Source organism: Artibeus jamaicensis, unplaced genomic scaffold (assembly GCF_021234435.1).
Source record: "Artibeus jamaicensis isolate MK-2021 breed Jamaican fruit bat unplaced genomic scaffold, CSHL_Jam_final scaffold_614, whole genome shotgun sequence".
NCBI classification, from domain to species: domain Eukaryota; kingdom Metazoa; phylum Chordata; class Mammalia; order Chiroptera; family Phyllostomidae; genus Artibeus; species Artibeus jamaicensis.
In genome coordinates this window covers 4,222,229-4,243,485 of record NW_026522050.1, presented here as the reverse complement: position 1 = coordinate 4,243,485, position 21,257 = coordinate 4,222,229, and the positions used below count along the sequence as shown (strand labels likewise).

The 21,257-nt window shown below is 59.4% G+C and overlaps 1 protein-coding gene across 1 annotated transcript; it reads left to right on the top strand.

The window, feature by feature from the left end:
* Positions 1 to 669: 669 nt before the first annotated feature.
* CD5 (CD5 molecule) lies at positions 670 to 19,208 on the top strand. Its single transcript, XM_037137785.2, has 11 exons — positions 670 to 850; positions 10,100 to 10,135; positions 11,326 to 11,625; positions 12,059 to 12,118; positions 12,383 to 12,715; positions 14,856 to 15,146; positions 15,777 to 15,902; positions 16,631 to 16,684; positions 17,618 to 17,740; positions 18,248 to 18,339; positions 18,753 to 19,208. Exons 1-10 carry the CDS (start codon positions 799 to 801, stop codon positions 18,334 to 18,336), a joined length of 1,464 nt encoding a protein of 487 aa, XP_036993680.2. The 5' UTR covers positions 670 to 798; the 3' UTR covers positions 18,337 to 18,339; positions 18,753 to 19,208.
* The last annotated feature ends 2,049 nt before the right edge of the window (positions 19,209 to 21,257 follow it).

Here is a 21,257-nt window from a genome sequence, read left to right as displayed (position 1 = left end):
GTCTGGGCCCCGGTCCTCCAGTCCCTGTGCACAGGCTCCTGTCCCAGGGCCCCAGCCCCCACATCCACTTCACAGAAACCCAGCCCCCCTGCCCCTTTCCCACGGGCCAGAGGTTGATTCCAGCCCCTCCGGGAGTATTATGGACACAGTGATCTCACACCTACGTGGCGATCACACACACACACTGACGTGGAGATCGCCGCCCCCCCACACACACGTGCACAGACACACACACTGCCCCAAGCCCCGAGTTTGTGAAGGAGCCGTCCCCCAGGCTTGCTGGTTAAATGCCGCCTGTGGGGGTGTGCCTCAGACTCCCGCCTCACCCCCGTGAGGGGAGAAGTAGGGTGTCGTTGGGGTTTTCATCACTGAGCCTGCAGCAAGAACTGGCCTAGTGCCCTCCGCTCCCCACTCTCAGCACCGCAGCACGGCTGAGCACCCCCCCCCGGGACCCCTGCCCCTCGGTCCCCTCAGCCCGCTCCCAGTGGGGCCAGGTGCCTCCCTTGCAGGAGCCCTGCCCCAGTGTGGCGTGACTGGGGCACTGCCCCGGCCCTGGGCACCTCGGGCAGGAAGCTGGCAGAAGCCATTCAAACTGGGACAGGTGGTTTTACTGGAGGAAGTTGACAGTTCAACTTCAAACGTGGGTGACGCAGGCCCTATGCTGCCTGTTCCCCTTCCCACCCCGGCCCACGCCTGCCTGCCCCGCCCCCTCCTCCCTGAGAGGGAGACACAGGGGGCAGATAGCCTCACCCACGGGTGCTGAACTTACCGAGGCTGAAGCAGGAGGAGGCCGTGACCATGGAGTCTCAGCAACCGCTGCTGGCCGCCCTGTGCCTGCTGGGAGTGCTGGGTGAGTACCCCTCCTGGGGCATCTGCCAGGGTACCTAGGCTTGGCATGCAAAGGGGGAGATGCCAATTCTCCCCTTGGTCTGACTCTAAGGCCCGTATGTCTCCTCTTGGGAGCATCATGCAAGACTGGGACCACCAGGATCCCTGTCTGAGTCCCCGGCTCCTGCTTCACTCTTGGCCCTGCTTGTCTCAACCCCGGCGCCTCATCTCTGCTTCTCTCCTGCCCTGTTGGGGCCTTCCAGGTGGGCTCTGTGCTAAATCAGGCTCTCAGCTTAGCAATCAAGTCACCAGTCCCCGTCTAATGTGGGCTTCCCTCTATGGCTCCCTGCTGCCCCAAGAGTGTACAACCTTCCATTAGACGCTCCCGGGGGACAGGAAAGTCGAGGTCTCCTGGACGGTTCTGACGATGCTCTGGGCAGGGTGGCTGAGGCAGGGTAGAGACCGCCTTTGAGAACGCAGCTAAGCAGATGCCAAGGGTGCGTGCCTTAGTTCCCAGTCCCTCTGGTTCTGTCCCCAGTGGGGCCCCAGCCGGGACCACCAGCCAGGCTGTGAACTCACTGTGGGTTTCCTCCAGGCCAGAAGGAAGGGCTTCAGAACCCACCCAGTCCCCGTGGGCCACTAATGAAACAACAGGAAACCTTCTGTTTGCCTGGGGGCAGATGGTAGAAGCTGGGGGGCCCTCCATCCCCAGGGGGCACTAGCTCAGGGCCAGGGCCCTGATGCTGGGGCCGTCACCGACTCTGGCCAGTGGGTAGAACCCTGGGCAACGGTGGGGAGGGCTGGCCATTTGTGCTGCGGCCCGAACCCCGGGTTCTAAGCCTGGCCATGTGCACCTAGGATAGGTCCCTGAGCCTCCTCCGGCCTCCATCTCCCCGTCTCTGAAAGGCAGGGGGGGAACCAGAAGCGATCTGACCTCTTCTCGAGGGTTTGGAAGGTGTAGCAGGACAGAGAGGTTCGTGGTCCCAGGACGGGAATGGGCGGCAACAGGAAGGAGCCTGCAGCTCCCAGTGCGGAAGGAGAGGTCTCAGGAGACCCTCAGTCCCCTCTAGAGAAGCTGGGGTGCAGAGGTGACTGGGTGTGGGCGTGGAAATAGGCCTGTGTGTCCGTGTGTGCATGTGTGAGAAATGTGCTTGTGTGTGTTTCCAAGGGCCAGGCATGCCTCCAAATGTCACCTTACCATCCCCCGAGCATGTGACGACTGCACATGTGCACGCATGTTCACATGGCTATTCTTACATGGAACTGCAAGAGATATAAAATGCCTTCCGCCTCCAGGGCCGAGGCCCGGAGACGGGCCCCTGGGTGCCCCCCGGGACACTTCGGAGGAGCTGCTGTGGCCCCTTGGCCCTGGGCAGCCCTGGGACCAGGCCCTTCAGTCCCCGCCTGCCCCTCACTGGTGGCTGGGTATGGGGTGGGGTTCTGCTCCGTGGCCTCCCGCCCAAATCCCATCGTGGGCCAAGGCTCCTGGCAGGACCACACAGGTCCATGGCCCAAAGAAGCCCAGAGTCAGGGCGGCTCAGCCGCTGCACCTTCAGGCCAAGTTTGGCAGGCCCCACCTGGGACCCCCGGAGTGTGTGGTTCCCCATGTGTGTGTGCAAACAAACACGCACGGGCAGATCATAAACATTCCCGTCGCTCAGTGGGTCACCGCTTAGAAAATACCTCCAGAGCCATTTTCTTCTGTCAGCTCCACAGCAGCCTCGGCAGTAGGTGGGCCCAGTGTCCCCATTTCACGGTGGAGAAAACTGAGGTCCGAGTGGCAAGCCCAGGGCGAAGCAGCTGCTGGGCAGCAGAGCTGACCCCAGCCCGGCACTCCCGCTCTCATGGGGACCCCTCAGGGCCCTTAGCTAAGAGCAGAGGCCATCAAAGCCACTCCCGTGAGGAGGAAAATGGGCTCAGGACAAAACTGCCCCCAGCGGACTTGCAGCCACCAAAGTCTAGGGGCCCCAAGGCCCAGGGCTGGAGCTGGGGGCAAGCAGCACAGGTACCTTTGAGTCATCCCAAGAACAGATCAGATGCCACCACAGCCCCAGGGACACTGCAGCCTCCTGGCTGGCCTTCTGGGCCGTGCCTGTGACTCAGGGAACTTGGTGCATGAAGGTGCCTGTGGCATGGGGGTGGCGGCAGTGACCATGGCTTCCCACAGCGGCTCCCCGCTGCCGCTGCCCTCAGCCCCAGAGACTCTGCAAATTGAATTCCTGTCTGCCGTTTGCCGGCCGGGTGACCTCCGACCTGCCTGCAAGCGTCAAGTTTTCTCCTCTGTCAATGGGAATATAGGAGCACTTGCCTCATACAGGTTTTTAAGGATTAAATGAATCAGTGCATGTGAAGTGTCAGTCAGAATGTCAGCACATGGTACAGTGCTGACGCATTCAAGACACATTAATAATAATAATTATTAAATTATTATTACTACTCTCAGAGTCAGTAAGAAATGAGGTGAGGTAGGATTGGTGGGAAGGGGTCTTGCCAGAGGCTGGCCTACCCCTCAGTCTTTCTGCTCCCCAACACTCTGGCACAGGCTCTTCATTCATTCATTCACCTACAAATGTTTACTGAGCACTTCCTATAGCTCCATGTGTCCAGCTCTGCAAAGCACTGAGGATAGAGCAGTGAACGGAACAGGACCCCCCCATGGATCTGGTACCATGTGCCAGGCTGACCAAGGAGACCCGCTACAAAGCACAAGTAATCGAGCCCTCAAAACATGTGCAAATATTTTGATCAGTGTAACCAAGGAAACAGCAGCGGTTGACATAAGTGACCGACTTCACTGTGAGTCCACCGGCTGGGCATCCACAACAGAGGAGGGGGGTGGGGGCCCTGGCTTCGAGCAGGCCACCCAGCCTGTGTCCCAGGCTGCAGAGCCGAGGCCCGCTGGCTCTGGGCACAAAGGAGGGGGCCCCAGCACCCCCATGAGGAATGGAGAGACTGGGGGCTGGCGCTGGCCCTCTGGTCGCCCTGCGCAGCCCCAACCGTTCAGACGGGCTTTCTCCATCGCAGCCGGGGAGGGACTTCAACTCCATCTGACACGCTTGACTGAACCCCTACTGTGTGTGGTGCACGTGTGCGCGTGCGTGCATGCTGTGCGCGTCTGTGCCGGGTGCCAGGTGTCCAGGAGGGCTGTGTGCAGGTTCTTGAAGGCCCATGGGGCTTGGAGTAGCATGGCTCTGGGCCCGATTTCTACATGGTTGCTCACGAATGGCAAGAACACCTCTCTAAGTCTCAGCGTTCTCACCCGGAAAATGGGGGTCACCACTGTGCCTGCCTCAGAGGATAGTCGTCAGATCTAACTCTTTCCTTCATTCATTCAGACAGCACCTAGGCACTGAGCACCCACTATGTGCCAGGCGGCATTCTGAGTGCTGGGGACACCGTGGCGAATAAGGAAAACCCCGCCCAGTGGGTCAGTCGGGAGTAGTCTCCCCGCCCGTGTGATGGGGACACAGATGAGAGGTGGAGTAGGCCGGTGCTCACACGGCGCTCGGAGTCCTGGGTGGTGTGGCTGGGGGTTGGGACCGCTGGGGGCCGTGCTGTACCTGGGAGGGTGCAGTGGGCCTCACGAGAAGATAATGTTTGAGAAAGGTCCGGGAGGGCGGGAGGGAGCCCGCCGTGCCAGCCTGGGGAGGACCCCTGGCAGAGGGGCGGCAGCCCGGGGCTTCTCCTCCAGCAAACTGAGCAGAGGAGAAAGTGTGCTGAGCGCCCTGGGGAGAGACAGTAACTCACCTGTCCTGTCCGCAGCCCGCACCTTGAGCCCCGGGCCAGAAGCTTAGGGAGTTCAGAATGTTTTTGACGGTAGAAGGTGCCCTGTGCCTGGGCTGCATGCACCCAACACGCCCGCCAACCAGGCCTCGGGCAGCACTTCAGGAGATGGCTTCTGCAGTGAAACATGAACTCACACACTCAGAGGGACTCCTAAAGGCCACCAACACCCTCCCGCCAAAGGCGTTAGAAAGACTTTTGGTTTGGATTTTGAATAGCAGATGAGGGGTTGCGGCCACTTCCTCTATAATTAATGCTATCATCATTATCATCATGATCGTTATTCCCCTCCCAGGCTGGACTTCAAGGGCTCTCACAGGCACCCCACTACTCCCTTATCCCTGGGGACACAGCTGGGAGAGGTGTGGCAGGGATGGGGCAGGAAAGTGGTGGCAGTTGAGATGACAAGGGCCCACAGATCCCCACGGAGGCTTCCGGAGTGCGCCCTCCCTCTTCTCGGCCTCGGTCCCTCCATCTGTACCACGGGGCGAGCAGGTTCTGTGTCTCCCCACAGCAGACTCCCGTGGGGCCCTGTCCAGTGATGGTGATTGTTTTCCTGCCCCGACTTTATCACCAGCGAGCTGTGTGACCTTCGGCAAGTCACTCAGCCTCTCTGGATCTCAGTTTCCTGATCTCAGAATGGGGGTAAGCCTGGTCCCTTCAACCCATCCAGGGCTGTGGGTGGAAAGAATGAGCCCCCAGGTGTGGCAGAGTCTTGAGATGCGTGAAGCTCCGAACAAAACGGAGGGCTTGGCACAGCGGAGACACATGCGGCATGAAGTCCATGCCAACTCCATTAGACAGGCCAGGCCACGATGGGGGAAGCCATAAGCTAAATCGTGAAGGCCACTGTGCCCAGGATGGGCTCACTCTCTGCACATTGGCCCAGGCCCTGGGTGAGCAAGAGGAGCGGCCAGACCTGCGGTCCTTCTTTCTCTTCCGCAGGCTCTGGCGCCCTGGCTCTCCCGGCAGGAGCTTCTCTGCGTGTTTTGCACATAAAAAAGCTCCTAATCCTAAACCGGTCACTTCCTCTGGGGCTCGGCCAGAGGAACAGAATTTCAGGTCATGGGACCTTTGTTCCCCTGAAGCGCTGATGCTGCTGCAGTTTAGACACAGCTCACTGACTAGTGTCGTCCAGGGAAGAGGGGTCTCTGACCCTCCAAGGCGGTCCCTCACTGGGGGTGACAGGACGGAGGAGGCAGAATGCCCCCAAAGGCCCTCAGACATGTGGAGTTTGCTGTACATTGAAGTTCATGGACTAGTAGGAGGGAGAGTTCCCTGTTTGTGGGAAGGTGTTCACTATCGCCCTTGTTGCCATTGACAATGTCCCAGCCCCTCCTGGGATCCCGGGTGCCCCCCATGTCCCAGGGTGCAGGTGGTCGGAGCTTACCGGCAGGGCCCACCAGTGAGTAGGAGACAGGCCGGCCCGGGCTCTGCTGAGGACTGGGCAGTGGGCCCCACCCCACCGGCCTGCCAACCTTCGTCTGCAATTCCCAACCCAGCGAGCATTTGCAGGTTTCTGACCAACGCAGTCGGTGCGAATCCTGACCTGAACGAATGGGAGGCTATTTATAATCTTGGCGCGTCCTTCTCAGTGTGAAAATTCACGCGTTTCCCTGCAGGGGACCGTCCTGTGTCTGAAGCCGGGGGTCTCCAGAGGCAGGGCACCAGGAGGCTACCTCGGGCACCGTGGCAACCAGAAGGGCAGGCAGCTGCCCGGGGCTGGCAGAGGCCCCTGCAGACAGAGATATCTCTTCTTCAAAAACATCTGGGTCTTGGGATTTTTTAAATATAACAGAACAAAAAGAAACCTTTGAAAAAATGGGCCACCCGATTTTTAACACTGTGCAAAGCCAATAAAACTCATCCAGGGCCTGACGCGGCCTGCAGGGCTGCCAAAGTGGGAATCACGTGGGTGCTGGGAGCCAGGCGGGCAGGGAAGTAGGAGATGAGGGTGTCTGTGTATGAGATAGATAGATAGATAGATGATAGATAGATGGTCTCGGAGCTGCTCTCAGGAATTCATCTACTCCTCACTGAGACCTGTTGGAGCAAAACAGGGTCAAAATGACTGAATCCCCACAAAAGCAGAAATGAAAAAGGGGCTCGGAAGGAGTACGGAGGGCTTCTTTTTTGTTGTTTTTAAAGATTTTATTTATTTATTTTCAGAGAGGAGAAGAGAAGGAGAAAGAGAGGGCGAGAAATACCAATGTGTGGTTGCCTCTCATGCGCTCCATACTGGGGGGACCTGGCCTGCAACCCAGGCATGTGTCCTGACTGGGAATTGAACCAGCGACCCTTCAGTTTAAAGTCCGGCCCAATCCAATGAGCTATACCAGTCGGGGCTTTAAGAGGCGTTCTAACTCTGGCTTTCTTGTTCTGAGCTTTGCCTGGATGTAGTCAGTCTAAGTCCTAAATTTCTGGGCTTCCAGGAAGGGTTGCCCGGGGAAGGAAGGGGCCTTTGGAGAATTCTCGTTCCCAGCTCCAGCTGCCAAGGTGCCGCTGTGGACAGCGGGTTAGGAAATAGCACAAGGCTTCCGTGACCCATGTCCTCCATGCTCTCAAGGGTCTCCAGGCTTCTGTCTGCAGACTCTGCCGCAGCAGGGCCTGGGCCTCAGGCTACAGGCGGGGGCCGGCACGGTATGTTGTGGCAGGAAGGGCGTCAGAGAGCCCTGAGCGCACCTACCAGGTTCAGGGGAAGGAGGATGCTGGTCTGCGCAAAGCAGCTAAAATCAGCTGGGGACAAGCAGAACCTGAACATTTTCCTGGACAGAATGAAAGAATGAAGCACCCAGGATGCTCCAGGTCAGGCGCGCATCCCACCGTCCACCTCCGAACCTGGAGGAGGGCGAGGGGTCGTGGAATCTAAGGTCCTCATCTTATAGATGCGGAAACAGAGCCCAGAGAGGTGGAGTGACTCGCCAAGAGCACACAGCAAGTGCCTGGGAGAGTCCTCCCGTGCCATGTCTCACAGGCCGAACAGGATCCCAGGGTCACGCCTCCCCATCAGCCCGCACGCCGGGAACACGCAGGAACTGGTGAGACACTGGGCCGGCTGCCGCGGCCTTCGCTCCCATGGAGAGGGTGGCAGCCTGGCCCAGAGGTCGAAAAGCACAAATTCGGCTCCTGGGGAGGCCTGGCCGAGAGTTCCGACCCCAGCACTCAGTGGCAGTTCGGGCTAGTTCCTCGCTCTCAGTCTCCTCATCTATAAAATGGGGATTATTAGGACAGCAGTGCTTGCTTCTGGGAGCTGTGCTGAGGTTTCAGAGAGTCCACGTGAAAAATGCCTGGGCAAGGGGGCCAGCTGTAAGCGATGAGGACACTCCTGGAGGGACAGACAGGAAATGCTACTCGGCTGAGGACAGACGGACGCCCAGAGGGAGCCAAAGCCCCAGGATGCCTAGACGCCTCTTCATGACCAGGCATTTTCTGCTTTAGAATTTTCCTTGGTTGTCTGGCTGGCTCGGTCTTTCCTGGCAGGGCCTGGGCTGCTCTGTGTGAGACTTGCCTCCACGGCCAGGCCCAAGGGCTTCTGGGCCTGGGGGCTCCAGCTCCTCAGGGTCAGGGTCTGGGTCATGTTCATCTCTGCAGCCCCACCTTGGCCTTTGGGAGGCACGATGGGGGTGCAGAGAGTAGAGGGCACGGGTTTAGGAGGCAAGCTTACGGTTCAAGCCCAGGCCCTGCCAGTTGCTGGCAGTGTCGCCCTGGAGGGGGCACTTACACTCTCCCAATATGTCTTCCGTGAGCACATTCAACTCACACTGTGAGGCCGTGTGGGACGTTAACAATGGCATCCGTAAGGAATGACTCTGAGGGCCGAGTATACAGTAGGTGCTCAATAATGGTAGCTGCTGTCAATAATGAGTGTTGACTGAGGTAACTTTGGGACTGCAAGGGTCCCAGGTGAGAAGGCAAGTGTGAGCCCTGGGGCCTGGCTTCCCAGGGCCCTGGACCCGGAGTCCCCTGTAGGGAAAGCTCCCCCGGTCCCTGCACGCACCCCAGGCCCTGCCCGGGCCGTGACCAGTAGCTGCACTGAGCACCAAACAGGGCCGGGAAGGCACCGGGCTAAGTCCGTCACGCTGATCACATCCTCTCATCACTATGCAGCTGCCCCTTCCCTGTCCCCGTGCTGTGGATGAGGAAATGGAGACTCAGAGGGGCTGAGGGACTTGCTCCCAGGGCCTGTAGGCAGGTGGTGGCAGGGCTGTGCCCTCGCTCAGCTGAGAAAGGGACCAGTGCCTGAGAACCAGCGCAGCAGCAAAGGGGGGGACCCTTATGTCCCCTCTCCCCCGATATGCTCCCCCAAGCTGCCTCAGCCGTCATGGCTTAGCCAAAGAAATGACTCCCTAAAGGTGGACAGCCCCACTCACGACGGGGAGCTGGAACTGGAGGGAGGTGGCCTGCTGGGGGACCCCTTCTTCCCACAACGGGGCTGGGAGGAGGTGGCACTTCCCAAATGGCCCACATCCCTAGTGGCTGAGCCCAGGCAGGAGCTGGGCCAGGCTCGCTGGGGCCGTGGTCTTGGCACCTCTGCCAGCGGGCTGTGCCACCACAGCCGAGTCCCTTCCAATCCAAGTCTGAGCTTTGACGCCTTCCCCTGGAAACTGGAGCCGTGAGAGATAAATTGCTGCCATTCTCATCCGGCCTTGGGAATACCAGACAGCGGCGAGCTGGCCTTGGATTCCCTCCCCGGCTCATTTCCTGGTTCCCTAGATCCATGCAAACTTGGATTTAAGTGCGAACTTAAAAAAAAAGATTTTATTTATTTTTATTTTTAAAGAGCAAAGGAGGGAGAAAGAGAGGGAGAGACACATAGATATGTGAGAAAAATATCTATCAGGTGCCTCTTGCACACCTCTAAGTGGGGACCTGACCTGCAACCCAGGCATGTGCCCTGACTGGGAATTGAACCAGTGACCTTTTGGTTTGCAGGCCGGTGCTCTGAGCCACACCAGCCAGGGCAGCAGTGCAAACTTTTTTGATTAAAAGCAACCTAACAGGACATTTTTACTTTGCAACCTGAGGCACGGAAAGTGAGCCTTATCCTCACAGTGCACACTGCCTTCTGATATCCTCTCTTCGAGTCCACTTCATTTTCTAACAAATCGATGTTTGTGACACCGCTCATTTGTGCAAAGGGACAGCGGCAGGGGATGTGGGGCGGGTTACGACTGCTGTGCGCCCGGGTTGGGACGGTGATGACCCCGGCCCAGGTCTGCGCTGACATCCACAGCACTGTGCACCAAAGGAAAAGCCAGTGGACTGCCTGTTCTTCCACAAAGTCGACTTTGAAAACAGGGACAAAAGGTCATGGCCGCAACCCACTAAACTGGCCTCATGACCCACCCAGGGGGACAAGGGTAGCTGCAAAGCCCTGCACCTGGACGCCAGGATCGCGGGGGCTGGCAGAGAAGGCCACGGCTCTGCCTGCGGGCCAAGGGAGCGGGAGGGAGACTCACTTCCTGACCTTGCTCTCTCCTTTCCGCAGTCACTTCCTGCCTCGGAAGGCCCGCCGCCGACTCAGGTGAGGAAGAGCCGTGGGAGGCCTGGCGCAGAGGTGGGGAGGGGCAGCAGGGCTGATTCTGTCGGGCTGGAGGGGGTCCTGCCAATGAAGAAATCAGCGCCTCCACCGGGGATAGGGATAGAGAGAGACAGAGTCAGAACCCCCCCAACACACACACACACTGACATGCCCGCCGGTGCGTAGATGCTCTCCGCGGCCACGAAGCACCCCATCTGCCCAGCTTCCCCCATCCTAAACACTCATTCACTTCGGGCATATGTTTCCAGAACCTCTCTATGCAAGTGCAAACACAGATTCTCATTCTTTCCTCCATGGAGCTTGAGCAAATCACAAAGGCCACGTTCCCACCTACGGCCCAGCCACTCCGCCTCTCAGTCTTCTCCTGGGAGAAATGGGACCGTGTGCCCACACACAGGCAAACGTAGGCACCTCAGGGTCCGTAGCAGCCCAAACCTGGAAACAGCCCAAAAAGCAAAGGCACACGCGGATCGTGGCGTGTCCACACAGGAAGTGTGGTCAGCCGCCGGAAAGGACAGACGCACAGCCAGGCAGCACCGGGGGGATCTCCAGCACTGAGTGGAAGGAGCCAGACCGGAAAAACCGGCAAAGGACAAAAATGCTGAGTGATTTCACTCACATGACATTTTAGAACAGGTGAAAGTAACCTTTAGTGACAGAAAGCAGATGGGGGACGGGCTGAGGCGGGCTTTAGGGAGCTTGGGGGGGGGGGGTGCAGAGGCTCCGCATCGAGAGTGTGGCGGTGCTACGGACGCCTGCCGTCCGCCCAGTTCCTCTGAACAAGTGCCCTCAAAACGAGCACGTTTCACTGAGTGCAAGGTGCACCTCAATGAAGTCGATTTTAAAAGTTAGAGGAGAAGAAAGCGGCACCAGGCCTAACTCCCGTCAATGGAGACAGACTTCCCAGGAGTGGGGCGGTTCTGCTGCACCGTGGGTGGCCAGGGCCCCTCGCCCACTGTTCCGAGTTTCCCTTGGCTCCGAGGTCTGCGCCCCATCCTCCCGGCCTGGCTCCAGGGGCCGCCTGGGTGAGGAGAGGCCCCAGGCTGAGACTCTGGGAAGTCCCTGCAGTGCCCCGAAGGATGAGTCACAGGAGCAGAAGGGAGGCTGGCTGGGGGCAGGCGGGCAGAGAAGAGCCTTCCCGGCCTGACCCTCCCTTCCCCTCTGGCCCCTAGAGCTCCCACTGAGACTGCGCGGCTCCAACTCTCCGTGCCAGGGCCAGCTGGAGGTCCACTTCGACGGCGAGTGGCATACGCTGGACAGCCGGAGCTGGGGCCCCGACCGCCCGGAGGACCCCAAGCAGGTCTCCAATCTCTGCCAGAAGCTGAACTGCGGGGATGCCTTGGTCCTGACCCACATCTCTTACTTCAGCAGCCCCCAGAACCAGGTCATCTGCCAGGGGCAGCTGGGGTCCTTCTCCAGCTGCAACTCCAGCGCAGCAAACCAGAGGGCCCCTCTGGGCCTGATCTGCTTAGGTGGGTCCCCTTGGCCTGAACACCGGCCCTGAGGAGGCTGCCCCGGGCCTGGGATCCCGGGCCTGAGTGGGAAGGTGGAAGAGGGTCCCAGATTTACAGTGCTGCCCGCCCCCGACACACACACATTCACTGGTGGGGACCTGAAGGGGGAAGGCTGGCGCCTGTCTGGTAAGATGGAAAAGGTCAAGGACCTGCTAACTTCACTGTCTCCTCTTCACCTCTGTTTTCCCAACTGTAAAATGGGCTGGTGCTGCCCACCTCACAGGAGGCTTAGAGACTACGCGTGGAGCAAGTGGCACCCGCATCATGAGTTCCAGGTCCTTCTGGAACTGCCCTCAGCTCCAGCTTTCGTGTTTGCCCTCAGCCCTCCACACGCCCCACCCTTCCCTGCTCCCCCCTCTTTCTGCCCCCTCACCAGAATGTCTCCTTGCAGAGCCACGGAAGACAAGCCCTCCTACCACAAGGCCGCCGCCCACCACGCCAGAGCCCACAGGTAAAAGGACGCCGGAGCTCCCAGGGGAGGTGTCCGATGCAGTGATTAGAAACACAGGATGCCCAATTACGTTTGCATTTCGAGCAAACACGAAGTGTTAGTGGAATTACACCCCCTGCAGCAGTTGGGACCTCACCACTTCCCAGGTCTGTCGGCTGGTCATTCACATGTCCGTGTGTTGGAGCCTAGATCCAGGAGCAAGGAGGGCCCCCCCCACCGCCGCTGTCAGTGCTCAGATGCACACCCCTCCCCCTCTCTCCCCAGCACCTCCCAGGCTGCATCTGGTACCAGGGCCCGAGGGCCTGCGGTGTGCGGGCGTGGTGGAATTCTACAGGGGCGGCCTGGGTGGCACCATCAGCTATGAGGACCAGGACGGGCCCAAGGACCTGGGGGACCTCATCTGCGGGGCCCTTCAGTGTGGCTCCTTCCTGAAGCGCCTGCCGGAGGCCAAGGCAGCCAGGACGCAACCCCCAGGGGAGATCGGGCACTTGCCAGTTCGGTGGGAGATCCAGAGCACCAACTGTACCTCTCTGGAGCAGTGTTTCAGAAAAGTCCAGCCCCGGAAGGACGGCCGAGTTCTCGCCCTCATCTGTTCTGGTGAGTGAGACTGGGCCAGGCCCAAGGGCGTCCCCAGACGGTCAGTCACCACATGGTCTCCAAACCCCCCGCATGTAGCACAGGGTCCGGGGCACTATGCAGAGAGAGCGCGCGAGGGAGGTGGGCTCTGGCGGTTGGCCTCTAAGAGGTAGGCAGGTGGGATGGGGAGGCCGCAGTCACACCAGGTGCCTTGGGAATCTCTGCAAAGCAATTCGAACAAGTCACAGGCCCCAGACGCCCCACCGCTCGGGGAAGGCAGGATCAGCAGGACTTCCAGGAGGAGGCAAGGTCTGCCCAGCAGGTTTGGAAGGAGGAGAGGAGCGCAGTGGAGTAGAGCAGAGAAGGCTTGCAGGCGGGAAGCATGGCTCATGCCAAGGACCAGAGCAGGATGGGGCAGGTGGCAGGACCAGCCTCGCAGGAAGGGGGCTTGTAACCCCCCGGGACAGCAAGGTTGCAGATGGTGAGAGGTGGGAGGTCCCTGGGCGCAGAAGGCCGGGAGGCCAGAGCAGGTCTCCAGGGGTCCCCTGCACAGGCTGCCCAGCCACAGAGCTGCAGGTGGGAGAAACTGGTGATGCCGATGTGGTTGAGCGGGGGCAGCCGAGGAGTCTGGTCTACGGGACCCCAAAACCGGGATCAGTGGGGAACCTGAGGGGAAAGAGACTCCAGTTCAGAACCAGGAGGAAAGGCGTTGCCTGCCTGAGGAGGGATGGGCTTCTCTGCGAGGGAGGGTTCTGGCAGGTCCAGACTGGACGAAGTCTCCCTCGTGGGCAGGTCGTTCCTCTTGTTCACAGCAGCTTCGGAGGTGGGAGTTATCACTGTTCTGCCTCACGCACGAGCAAGCTGAGGCTCAAAGAGGTGACATTTCTTGCCTAATATCACAGATCAGCAATTTTCAGCCTTTTTCATCTCCTCGCACACAGAAACTAACTACTACAATTCTGCAGCACACCAAAAAAATATTTTTTGCCAATCTGAACAAAAAGGGGGTATAATTTTGATTCATTTACACCAGATGGCTATTGTGGCTGTTGTCACTTTTTAATTTCATAGTCTAAGGGAAAAGAGGTCAGTGACTAAATTATCAGGCGTTGTGTGTTTTAAACATTCTTGTGGCACGCCGGTTGAAAATCGCTGTCACAGAGCCCTGGCTGATTTCCGCTCAAGCAGGGTCAGGCCGGAGCCTGTCACCTAAGCCTCGGCTACTCCAAAGGTGGTCCAGGACAGCAGCATGGACGTCATCCGGGGCTGGTTAGGAATGCAGGCTCTCAGGCCCCACCCCCCAACCTATTGAATCAGGACCACCATTTCAGACAGGTCCAGGGATGTGGGCATACAAAGCCAGGAAGGGGGGGCTCTAATGTGGGTGGGGCAGCCCCAACTTATTGGGTGTCTGGTGTGAATTAGTCAACACTGCCCCCTTCAGGCAGAAGCTGGCCCCCACAGTCTCTTGGCCTGAGGAGGGGAGCAAGGCTGGTTTGCAGGTTATAGCCCACCCAGCCCTCCTGTGGGCTGTACCCTGCAAACCACACACGGGGAGCTGGCCCTTGACTTTTATTCTAAATAGATTTACTAAGCTTTTGAAGGTGGATGTTGCTATGGAAACTGACCAAAACTGGTGAGATCCCAGCTCCCTCTGCACGGAGCAGCAGGACCTGGACAGCAGCATTTCCAGCTTCTGTTCCCTCTGTGAACCGCCAGGACTCGGAGCAGGAGGGAGTTCCCATCCCTGGGCCTCCGTTTCCCTTCCTGAAAAGCCCTCCCGCCTCCCAGGGAGCGCAGGAGAAGGAGAGGATGTTTCTAAGAGGAAAGGGGAGCCCACTTTCCACTGCTCTTCCCACTCCCTGCGGGTGGCTGCCACGGGCATCGCCACCTGCCAGCTTCCTCACCGGTCAAAGGGCCCAGGCTGTGGCCTCTCAGGACAGCTGCTGGCAGCTTCCCAGAAAACGGGGGAAGTGGCAGAGACTATGGCAGAAAGGGGAAAGGACAGAAAGGAAAGTCGTGTCACATGGTGCCGCAGCCCCCATGAGGTGGCCGCCCCTCTGCCGTGGCAGGGGGTCCCAGGGGCCAGGCGTGCGGGCTCAGGGCGGAGGAGGTTCCCGCCGAGCCTGCCACCCCACCTCCCGCTCTTTCCCCTCCCCAGATTTCCAGCCCAAGGTGCAGAGCCGCCTGGTGGCGGGCGGCGGCACGTGTGCGGGCTACGTGCAGGTGCGCCGGGGCCGGCAGTGGGAGGCCCTGTGCCACAACTCCCAGGCCAAGGCCACCTCTCGGTGGGAGGAGGTGTGCCAGGAGCAGCGGTGCGGTGGCGTCAGCTCCTCCCAGGTGCTGGGTGCCGGCGACAAGACCTCCCGGGGGCTCGTCTGTCACCAGGAGAAGCTGTCCCAGTGCTACCAGCTTCAGGAGATAACCCACTGCAGGCGGGTGTTTGTCACATGTGAGTTGGCTGCAGCCCACAGCGGGTGGAGGACCGTTTTGGGTTTTCCCTCTAAGGCCTGGTCAGTGAGCAGGACAGGTAGCCCCAGGCCCCCAGAAAAGGACGCAGGGAAGGCAACTGGGGGGAGGGAGGCAAGAGCGCTCAGTGATGAGCACAAGCCACAAAGAGGACTGGCCCTCACTGTTAGGCAGCCGGCGAAGGACAGAAGGCTTCTGTCTTCTACTCGTCCAGGATGGACAGGAGTGAAGCAAGGGCCAGGCTGAACACATTGCTCCTTTAGTGGGAACTGAGTAGCACATTGAAGAGAGAGATGGAGGCATGGGTGGCCAGTGTATGACCATGTATTGGTGCCATATATGGTGGCAAGGGGATCACGTGGTAGGAAGTTCAGTAATTGATAACCCAAGCAGCACGTGATAGCTGGACAGTCAAGTGGCAGATGCTAAGTTGGAATGGAGGAATGTGCAGTGCGGAATTCCAGAGATGGTGGAGGGACAGCCATGTGGGTGACTGCCTTCCACATGTGCTGGTGGATCACGGGGAGAAGCCGGGCAGCAGCTTCCCTCTGAATGGGCAGATTCGACGCCGGCGGGGTGGGACTGAGCTGAGCCCCCTGCCTCCCCACCCCAGGCAACGATCCGAACCCGGCGGGCCTGGGCGCAGGCGCCGTGGCAAGTATCATCCTGGCCCTCGTGCTCCTGGCGGTGCTGCTGGTCGTGTGCGGCCCCCTCGCCTACAAGAAGCTGGTGAAGAAATGTAGGTGCCGGTGCCTCAGCCACCTCCCTCTCAAGCCCCAGTGTGGGGAGATGAGGAGGGGCCCTGCCTCTGCTCTGACACCCAGCCCCACCCCTCTCCCTTCGACTTGGCATCTTCTGCCCAAAGTACGAGAAAAAGAAAGCCAGGAACAGTGTAGGTGGCTGATTCACCCGCACCCGGGGCCCAGCTGAGACCCACTCCGGGCCAAAGGGAGGGTGCGGCCTTCTTTAGCTGATGAGAGGCCCAGAGGGTCATCAGCATGGCCTCTGACCTCAGGAGACACGTGTCGAAGGTCCAGCGCCACCACCTACCAGCTGTGCCTGATGGTGACTAAGCCACTTCCTCTCAGAGCCTCAGTTTCCTCATCTACAAAATGGATGATTACTCACCTAGTGAATGTAGCAGGTTGCTGTCTGTCTTCGTCCTGCAGAACTCAGGAGAACATGATTCAAGGACAAGGGAGGGAGATTAGAGGGGCTGAGAAAGGAAGGCCCAGAGGCAGGCAGTGTGGGCTCGTCCCTGCCACCCTCCCAGATCTTAACTCTGGTTCTGAAGTCGTTTCTGCTGGAGAACCAGCCACCTCTAGCAAGAGATGGCAGCAGTTTCCTCCCCAGCAAGTCAGAAAACTGAGGCCCCCAAAGACCCCAGGGGGCAGAGCCCCTCCTCCCCATGCCCTTCACCCCTACTCCTGCCTCCACCCTCATGTGCCTTTCTCGTCTGCCGCCCAGTCCGCCAGAAGAAGCAGCGCCAGTGGATCGGCCCGACAGGAATGAGCCAGAACAGTAAGTGTCCCCAGAGGCAGAGTCCGCCAGCCCAGCCAGTGTCCCCCAGGCTCAGGAAGGAAGCCTTGGAGGCAGGGTTGAGGCTCACTCTGACCACCTCCAGAGCCAGGGGCTGCCCGAGGGCTCTGATCTCCACCGTGTGGCTGAGGGATGGCTGTGCCAGCCGGCATTGATGGGCGGCACTCGGGAGGACTCCGTGACGGTGTAGGTTTGCACAGCCATGCCGGAGACAAAGCTGGACTCTGTTCCTCACCACGGGACTTATCAGAACCTTTAAGCGGTATTTCTGCCTGGTTCATCCCCAACGTGGGGACACAGGAAGAAGGGTTGTTCAAGCCAGTTCCATCACTGCCTCGGTCATGGAACAACCTTCAAAGGCCAGTTGTAAAAAAACTGCCTTCTGATGCAGCCAGCCCAACCCCCACCCAGCCTTCATCTTCTCTCCTTGCAGCCCTGCCCGCCAGAGCCACCCTCCAGGGTGGAGCCGCGACTCTCCTCCTCACTCCTGCTTCATAGTCTTCCTCCCTTTGCCAAAAGCCAAACCCTTCAGGAAGGCTCTGTGTTGTCAAGTCTTTTGTTATAAAGAAAGGTCCTCAGCTCTGGGAGGGCAGGGGGAATACCTACCCTATCTCCTGTGTTCCAATTCCCTGCTTAAAACATGTTTGATGACTGACTAACAGACCAGCCAAAGGCCCAGCCTGCCAATCAGCTTGCTGGCCAGTCCAGAAGCTGCTCTAAGTCTGACCCCTGCTTGTATGAACCTGTCCAGACAGAAGGGAAGAGAGGACCTATCAGAGGAGCTGCGGGTGCCCTTGCAACACCCGTCCCCCCATTACACACTGGGAACAAAAATTAAAGCTCTGGACCCCGTTGGGAAGGAGGATAAGGACTCGGCACATGTAATGACGCTGTCTCCTGTGTCTGTGTGCGCAGTGTCTTTCCACCGCGATCATGCGACAACTGTCCGCCGATCCCAGGTCGAGAACCCCACAGCCTCACACGTGGAGAATGAGTACAGCCAGCCTCCCAGGAACTCCCAAGTCTCCGCCTATCCAGGTAAGCACTGCTGGTGCTCCGAGGAGGCCTGGCAGGGCTGGAGCGGGGGTCACGTGATCACCCAAAGAGAAAAGCACCAGGGAGGAGGTGAACTGCCTGCTGAGGGCGCTCACAGCACGGTGTGGAAGGAAGACGGCCTCAAAGGCTACTCAGCTAGAGAGAAGGCAGTGGGACGCCATTAACCCCAGCACCACTGTGACCCCACGACCAGCGTCTCTGCAGGGCGTTGAGGGCGAGATGGCAAATGAGGCAGAACAGAGCCACCCAGAGGCCCGCGGGAGCCCGGTATTGAATGCTCCCAGACTGGCACTAACAATGAAGCCCCAGGGAGCCTGGAGTTCAGCATCATTAGTGAACGTTTGGCTGATTTAATCAAAACAGATCCATGGCTGTCGAGCCACCAGCTCCTAAAGCCTCCCTCTGATCCCTGACACACTGTGGGGCTCTGGGGTCTGTCTGTGTAGCCTGGTGGGGTGAGCCCGGCTGCAGTCACCTTTCTCTCCGCAGCTCTGGAGGGGGCCCTGCATCGGGTCTCCACCCAGCCCGACAACTCCTCTGACAGTGACTACGACCTGCACGGGGCTCAGAGGCTGTGAAAGGTGAGCACGGGATCCCCATGCTGCCCTGGGGATAAGCGCCAGCCACTGGACTTGTAGCTCCCGCCCACCCGCCCACAAATGCGGGGTTCCAACGTCTGGGCTCGTGTGCAAGGAGAAAATAAGTAAGCCTCGAGGATTTAGAGGATGGGAGGTGACCTGCAATTAGAGCAGCGGGCTCCCCGGCCTCAACACTGCCTCTTTCACTCCATCTCAGGAGACCACCCGAACAAGCCCCTAGGAGGTTTCCTGGTGCACTTCCGCCAGGGCTGCCAGAGGAAGGAGAAGCCCCTGAGCCAGAGGGTCAGCCACTGACCCAGACATTGAGCAGGGGCCTTGGGGCCTGCCCCCACCTCCCCAAACCAGCTCTGAGGTGTGAGGTTTCCTCCGCTGACATGCTCCCTTCTCACCCACAGACCCAGGAAATGGGAACGAACATCCAGAGCCAGACCACTTGTCCTGAGAACATTCTGTATTTGCCACTTGGAAATACGACCCCCGATCTCTGCCCCCGCCAGAACATGGACGGAAGGCAGGGGGCCTTTCAAACATCCCGCAGGAGCCTGGCCCAGGGGAGGCCCGCACAACAGCTCGGCTGACCCCAAAAGTGTGGCAGCTGGGAAAGGGCAGAGCCCACAGATAAGCAGCCCCCCCCCGGGGCAGAGACATCTGCGGGGGCCAGGCCCTGGAGGGCCCCCGCCGTCTGTGGGAAGCAGCACCCAAGCAGAATCGGCTCCTCAGACCGAGACTCCAGGGAGGACTGACAGGAAGCTCACGGCTCGGGGGAGAGGTGGGAGCTGAATACTCTAGTGTATTTCTAATATGTCCTTTGTAAATAACGCCTTTTCTACTTTCTAAGAATTAGTGTCCAGCCTCCTTGGTCCAGGGTCACCCTGTCCCTCTGGGGATGCATGAGGGCGGAGGCGCCTGCCCGGAGGCCTGGCAGTCCTCTGGTGGGAGGGCTGCACACCTGACACAGGGCAGCAGCCCCCGCAAGGGCCATGTGTGGTCCCCAGCCCCGCGCCCTGCTCCACCCCTCCTTCTGTGGCCTCCTCCAGACTCTTGCTTCAAGGTGCCCCCCTGAAAGAGAGCAGGGACTGGGGCTGGCTGTCAAGCCCAAAGGGCCCTAGTGCCACCTTACGACCAGGCACAAAGAGGGGACCCAGTAAACCCTGGCTGACTGGGGACATTGCTTTGCACAGCAGTTGAAAGTGCACACCTCAAGGGGTCAGCCAATCACAGTTAACTGCCTCCCTAGAGTCAGAAGTCGGGGCTGAACAGCCCTGTGGGTTAAATAACTCCCCCAACAGGAGCAGTCTCCCCTACCGGTCAGTGAGCAGACACACACACCTGAGGTGCCCTGAGGTGCCTGGGTTTCCTTCAGCACAAGTGAGAGGAGCGGGGAGCAAGGGCCTGTGGCTCTAGAGAAGGGAGAGGCCGTGCCAGGCCTCGCTGAGAACACCAGAGCACGTCTCGGACCCGGGGCCTCTCCCCACCCTACTGGTCACTGTCCCCACCGGGAGCAGCAGACATCAGTGGTCCCAGCTTCAGAAGCCACTCTGGGAGAGCACCCAGGGCGACCAGACGCATCCTGGGGAGAGAGGGTGCTCCCAGCGCCCTCCCGCCAAGCCTCTGCCCTGTCCCTGCTCTGGACTCAGGCCCCACGAGAGTCCAGTGGCCAAGCCCAGGGCCCAGGTCCATCCTGACCAGCCTGGGAGTCCAGAAACAGAGGCAACCTGCCCCCCTTCTCATGTGTGGCAGCAGGGAGGGTCCTCTAAAGGGAGCTGAGAGGCTGCTCGTAGGTCTGGCAGAGGGCATGAAGCAGATGTCCCCTACCAGTGCCTTTCTTCATAAAAGTTGGCCAATCTCTAGGCTGGCCACCACACAGGGGCCTCAGTGCAACCATGGCCTACCTTAAAAGACGCACTGTCCGCCCCACCCCGTTCAAAGAGGGGTGTTGAGGCAAAGTCTCTGTCTTCCGGGTGGGGGCAAGTGATGCACTCCAAAAAGATCTGCTTAGGCAACTGAAAGGGAACCGTCTCGGCCTTGGGGACACTTTTGCCGAGTTCCAGCCTTGGCAGGTAGACCCGGCCCGCAGGCCAGCCAGGCCGCTCCCTCAGCCCTGTGGCCCGGGTGACCTCTTGGTCCATATTCCCCCCTCACAGCCAGAGGCCAGAGTAAAGCAGGGGCTGTCCCTCAGCCAGAACAGTGCCCACCTGTGTGCCAGGTGAGCTGTCCCCAGCCCACTCCCCTAACTTGTTACTCCCCTGACCCTAGAGGCAGTCCAGTGTGCCACCTGATTCTAGCACATTCTCTTCGTGTTAAGTCAAAAGGAAAGCGCACTTGGACTGCCCAGCAATGAGGCTGGCTTTGGCGTGGCCAGGCACCGCGACCTGGGAGTGCTGCATGGGACAAGCCTGGGTCTGAAAGGACCTGTCAACGAAGGACCTTTCTCACTCAGCTTGGGTCTCTTTGAGGCTCTAAACTTGACGCTTTGGGCCTGTGTCCTGTGCAGCTGCTCTGCAGCAAGAGGCCCACTGTGGTCTGTCACGGTGATGGGTGGGTGGGGAGGGAGGGAGGGAGGGAGGAGGGGGAGCGTGCGAGGGCCAGCGTGTGCCAGATCTACGGTGTGGACAGTCTGCGAGAAGGAAGAGCAAGGGCCAGCGCGGGTGCAGCACACTGGGTGACTGGCTGCAGCTGCTCTGAGCCAAGGCCTTGGAAGGTGGAGCTTCCTCTCTTTGGCTGCTTCATGCACCCTGCCACCAGCACAGAGCAAGTGACTTGACTGTGCCCCTCAAGTGAGATTTTCAGCCTCTTCCTACAGAGCCAAACTGTCTAGTTTGCCCTGGTGTCCTGTGTCCTCGGCACTGGACACTCTCAAGATAAGGCCAGAGTGCAGGAGGGGATGAAGACAGGGAACA

What these genes read in the sequence shown, in the direction of transcription:
- CD5 (XM_037137785.2), top strand. Translation starts at nt 799, where the DNA reads ATGGAGTCTCAGCAACCGCTGCTGGCCGCCCTGTGCCTGCTGGGAGTG. An exon ending in AAGGCCCGCCGCCGACTCAG is followed by an intron (nt 10,136 to 11,325) that starts GTGAGGAAGAGC and finishes TCTGGCCCCTAG; the next exon opens with AGCTCCCACTGAGACTGCGC. An exon ending in CACCACGCCAGAGCCCACAG is followed by an intron (nt 12,119 to 12,382) that starts GTAAAAGGACGC and finishes CTCTCTCCCCAG; the next exon opens with CACCTCCCAGGCTGCATCTG.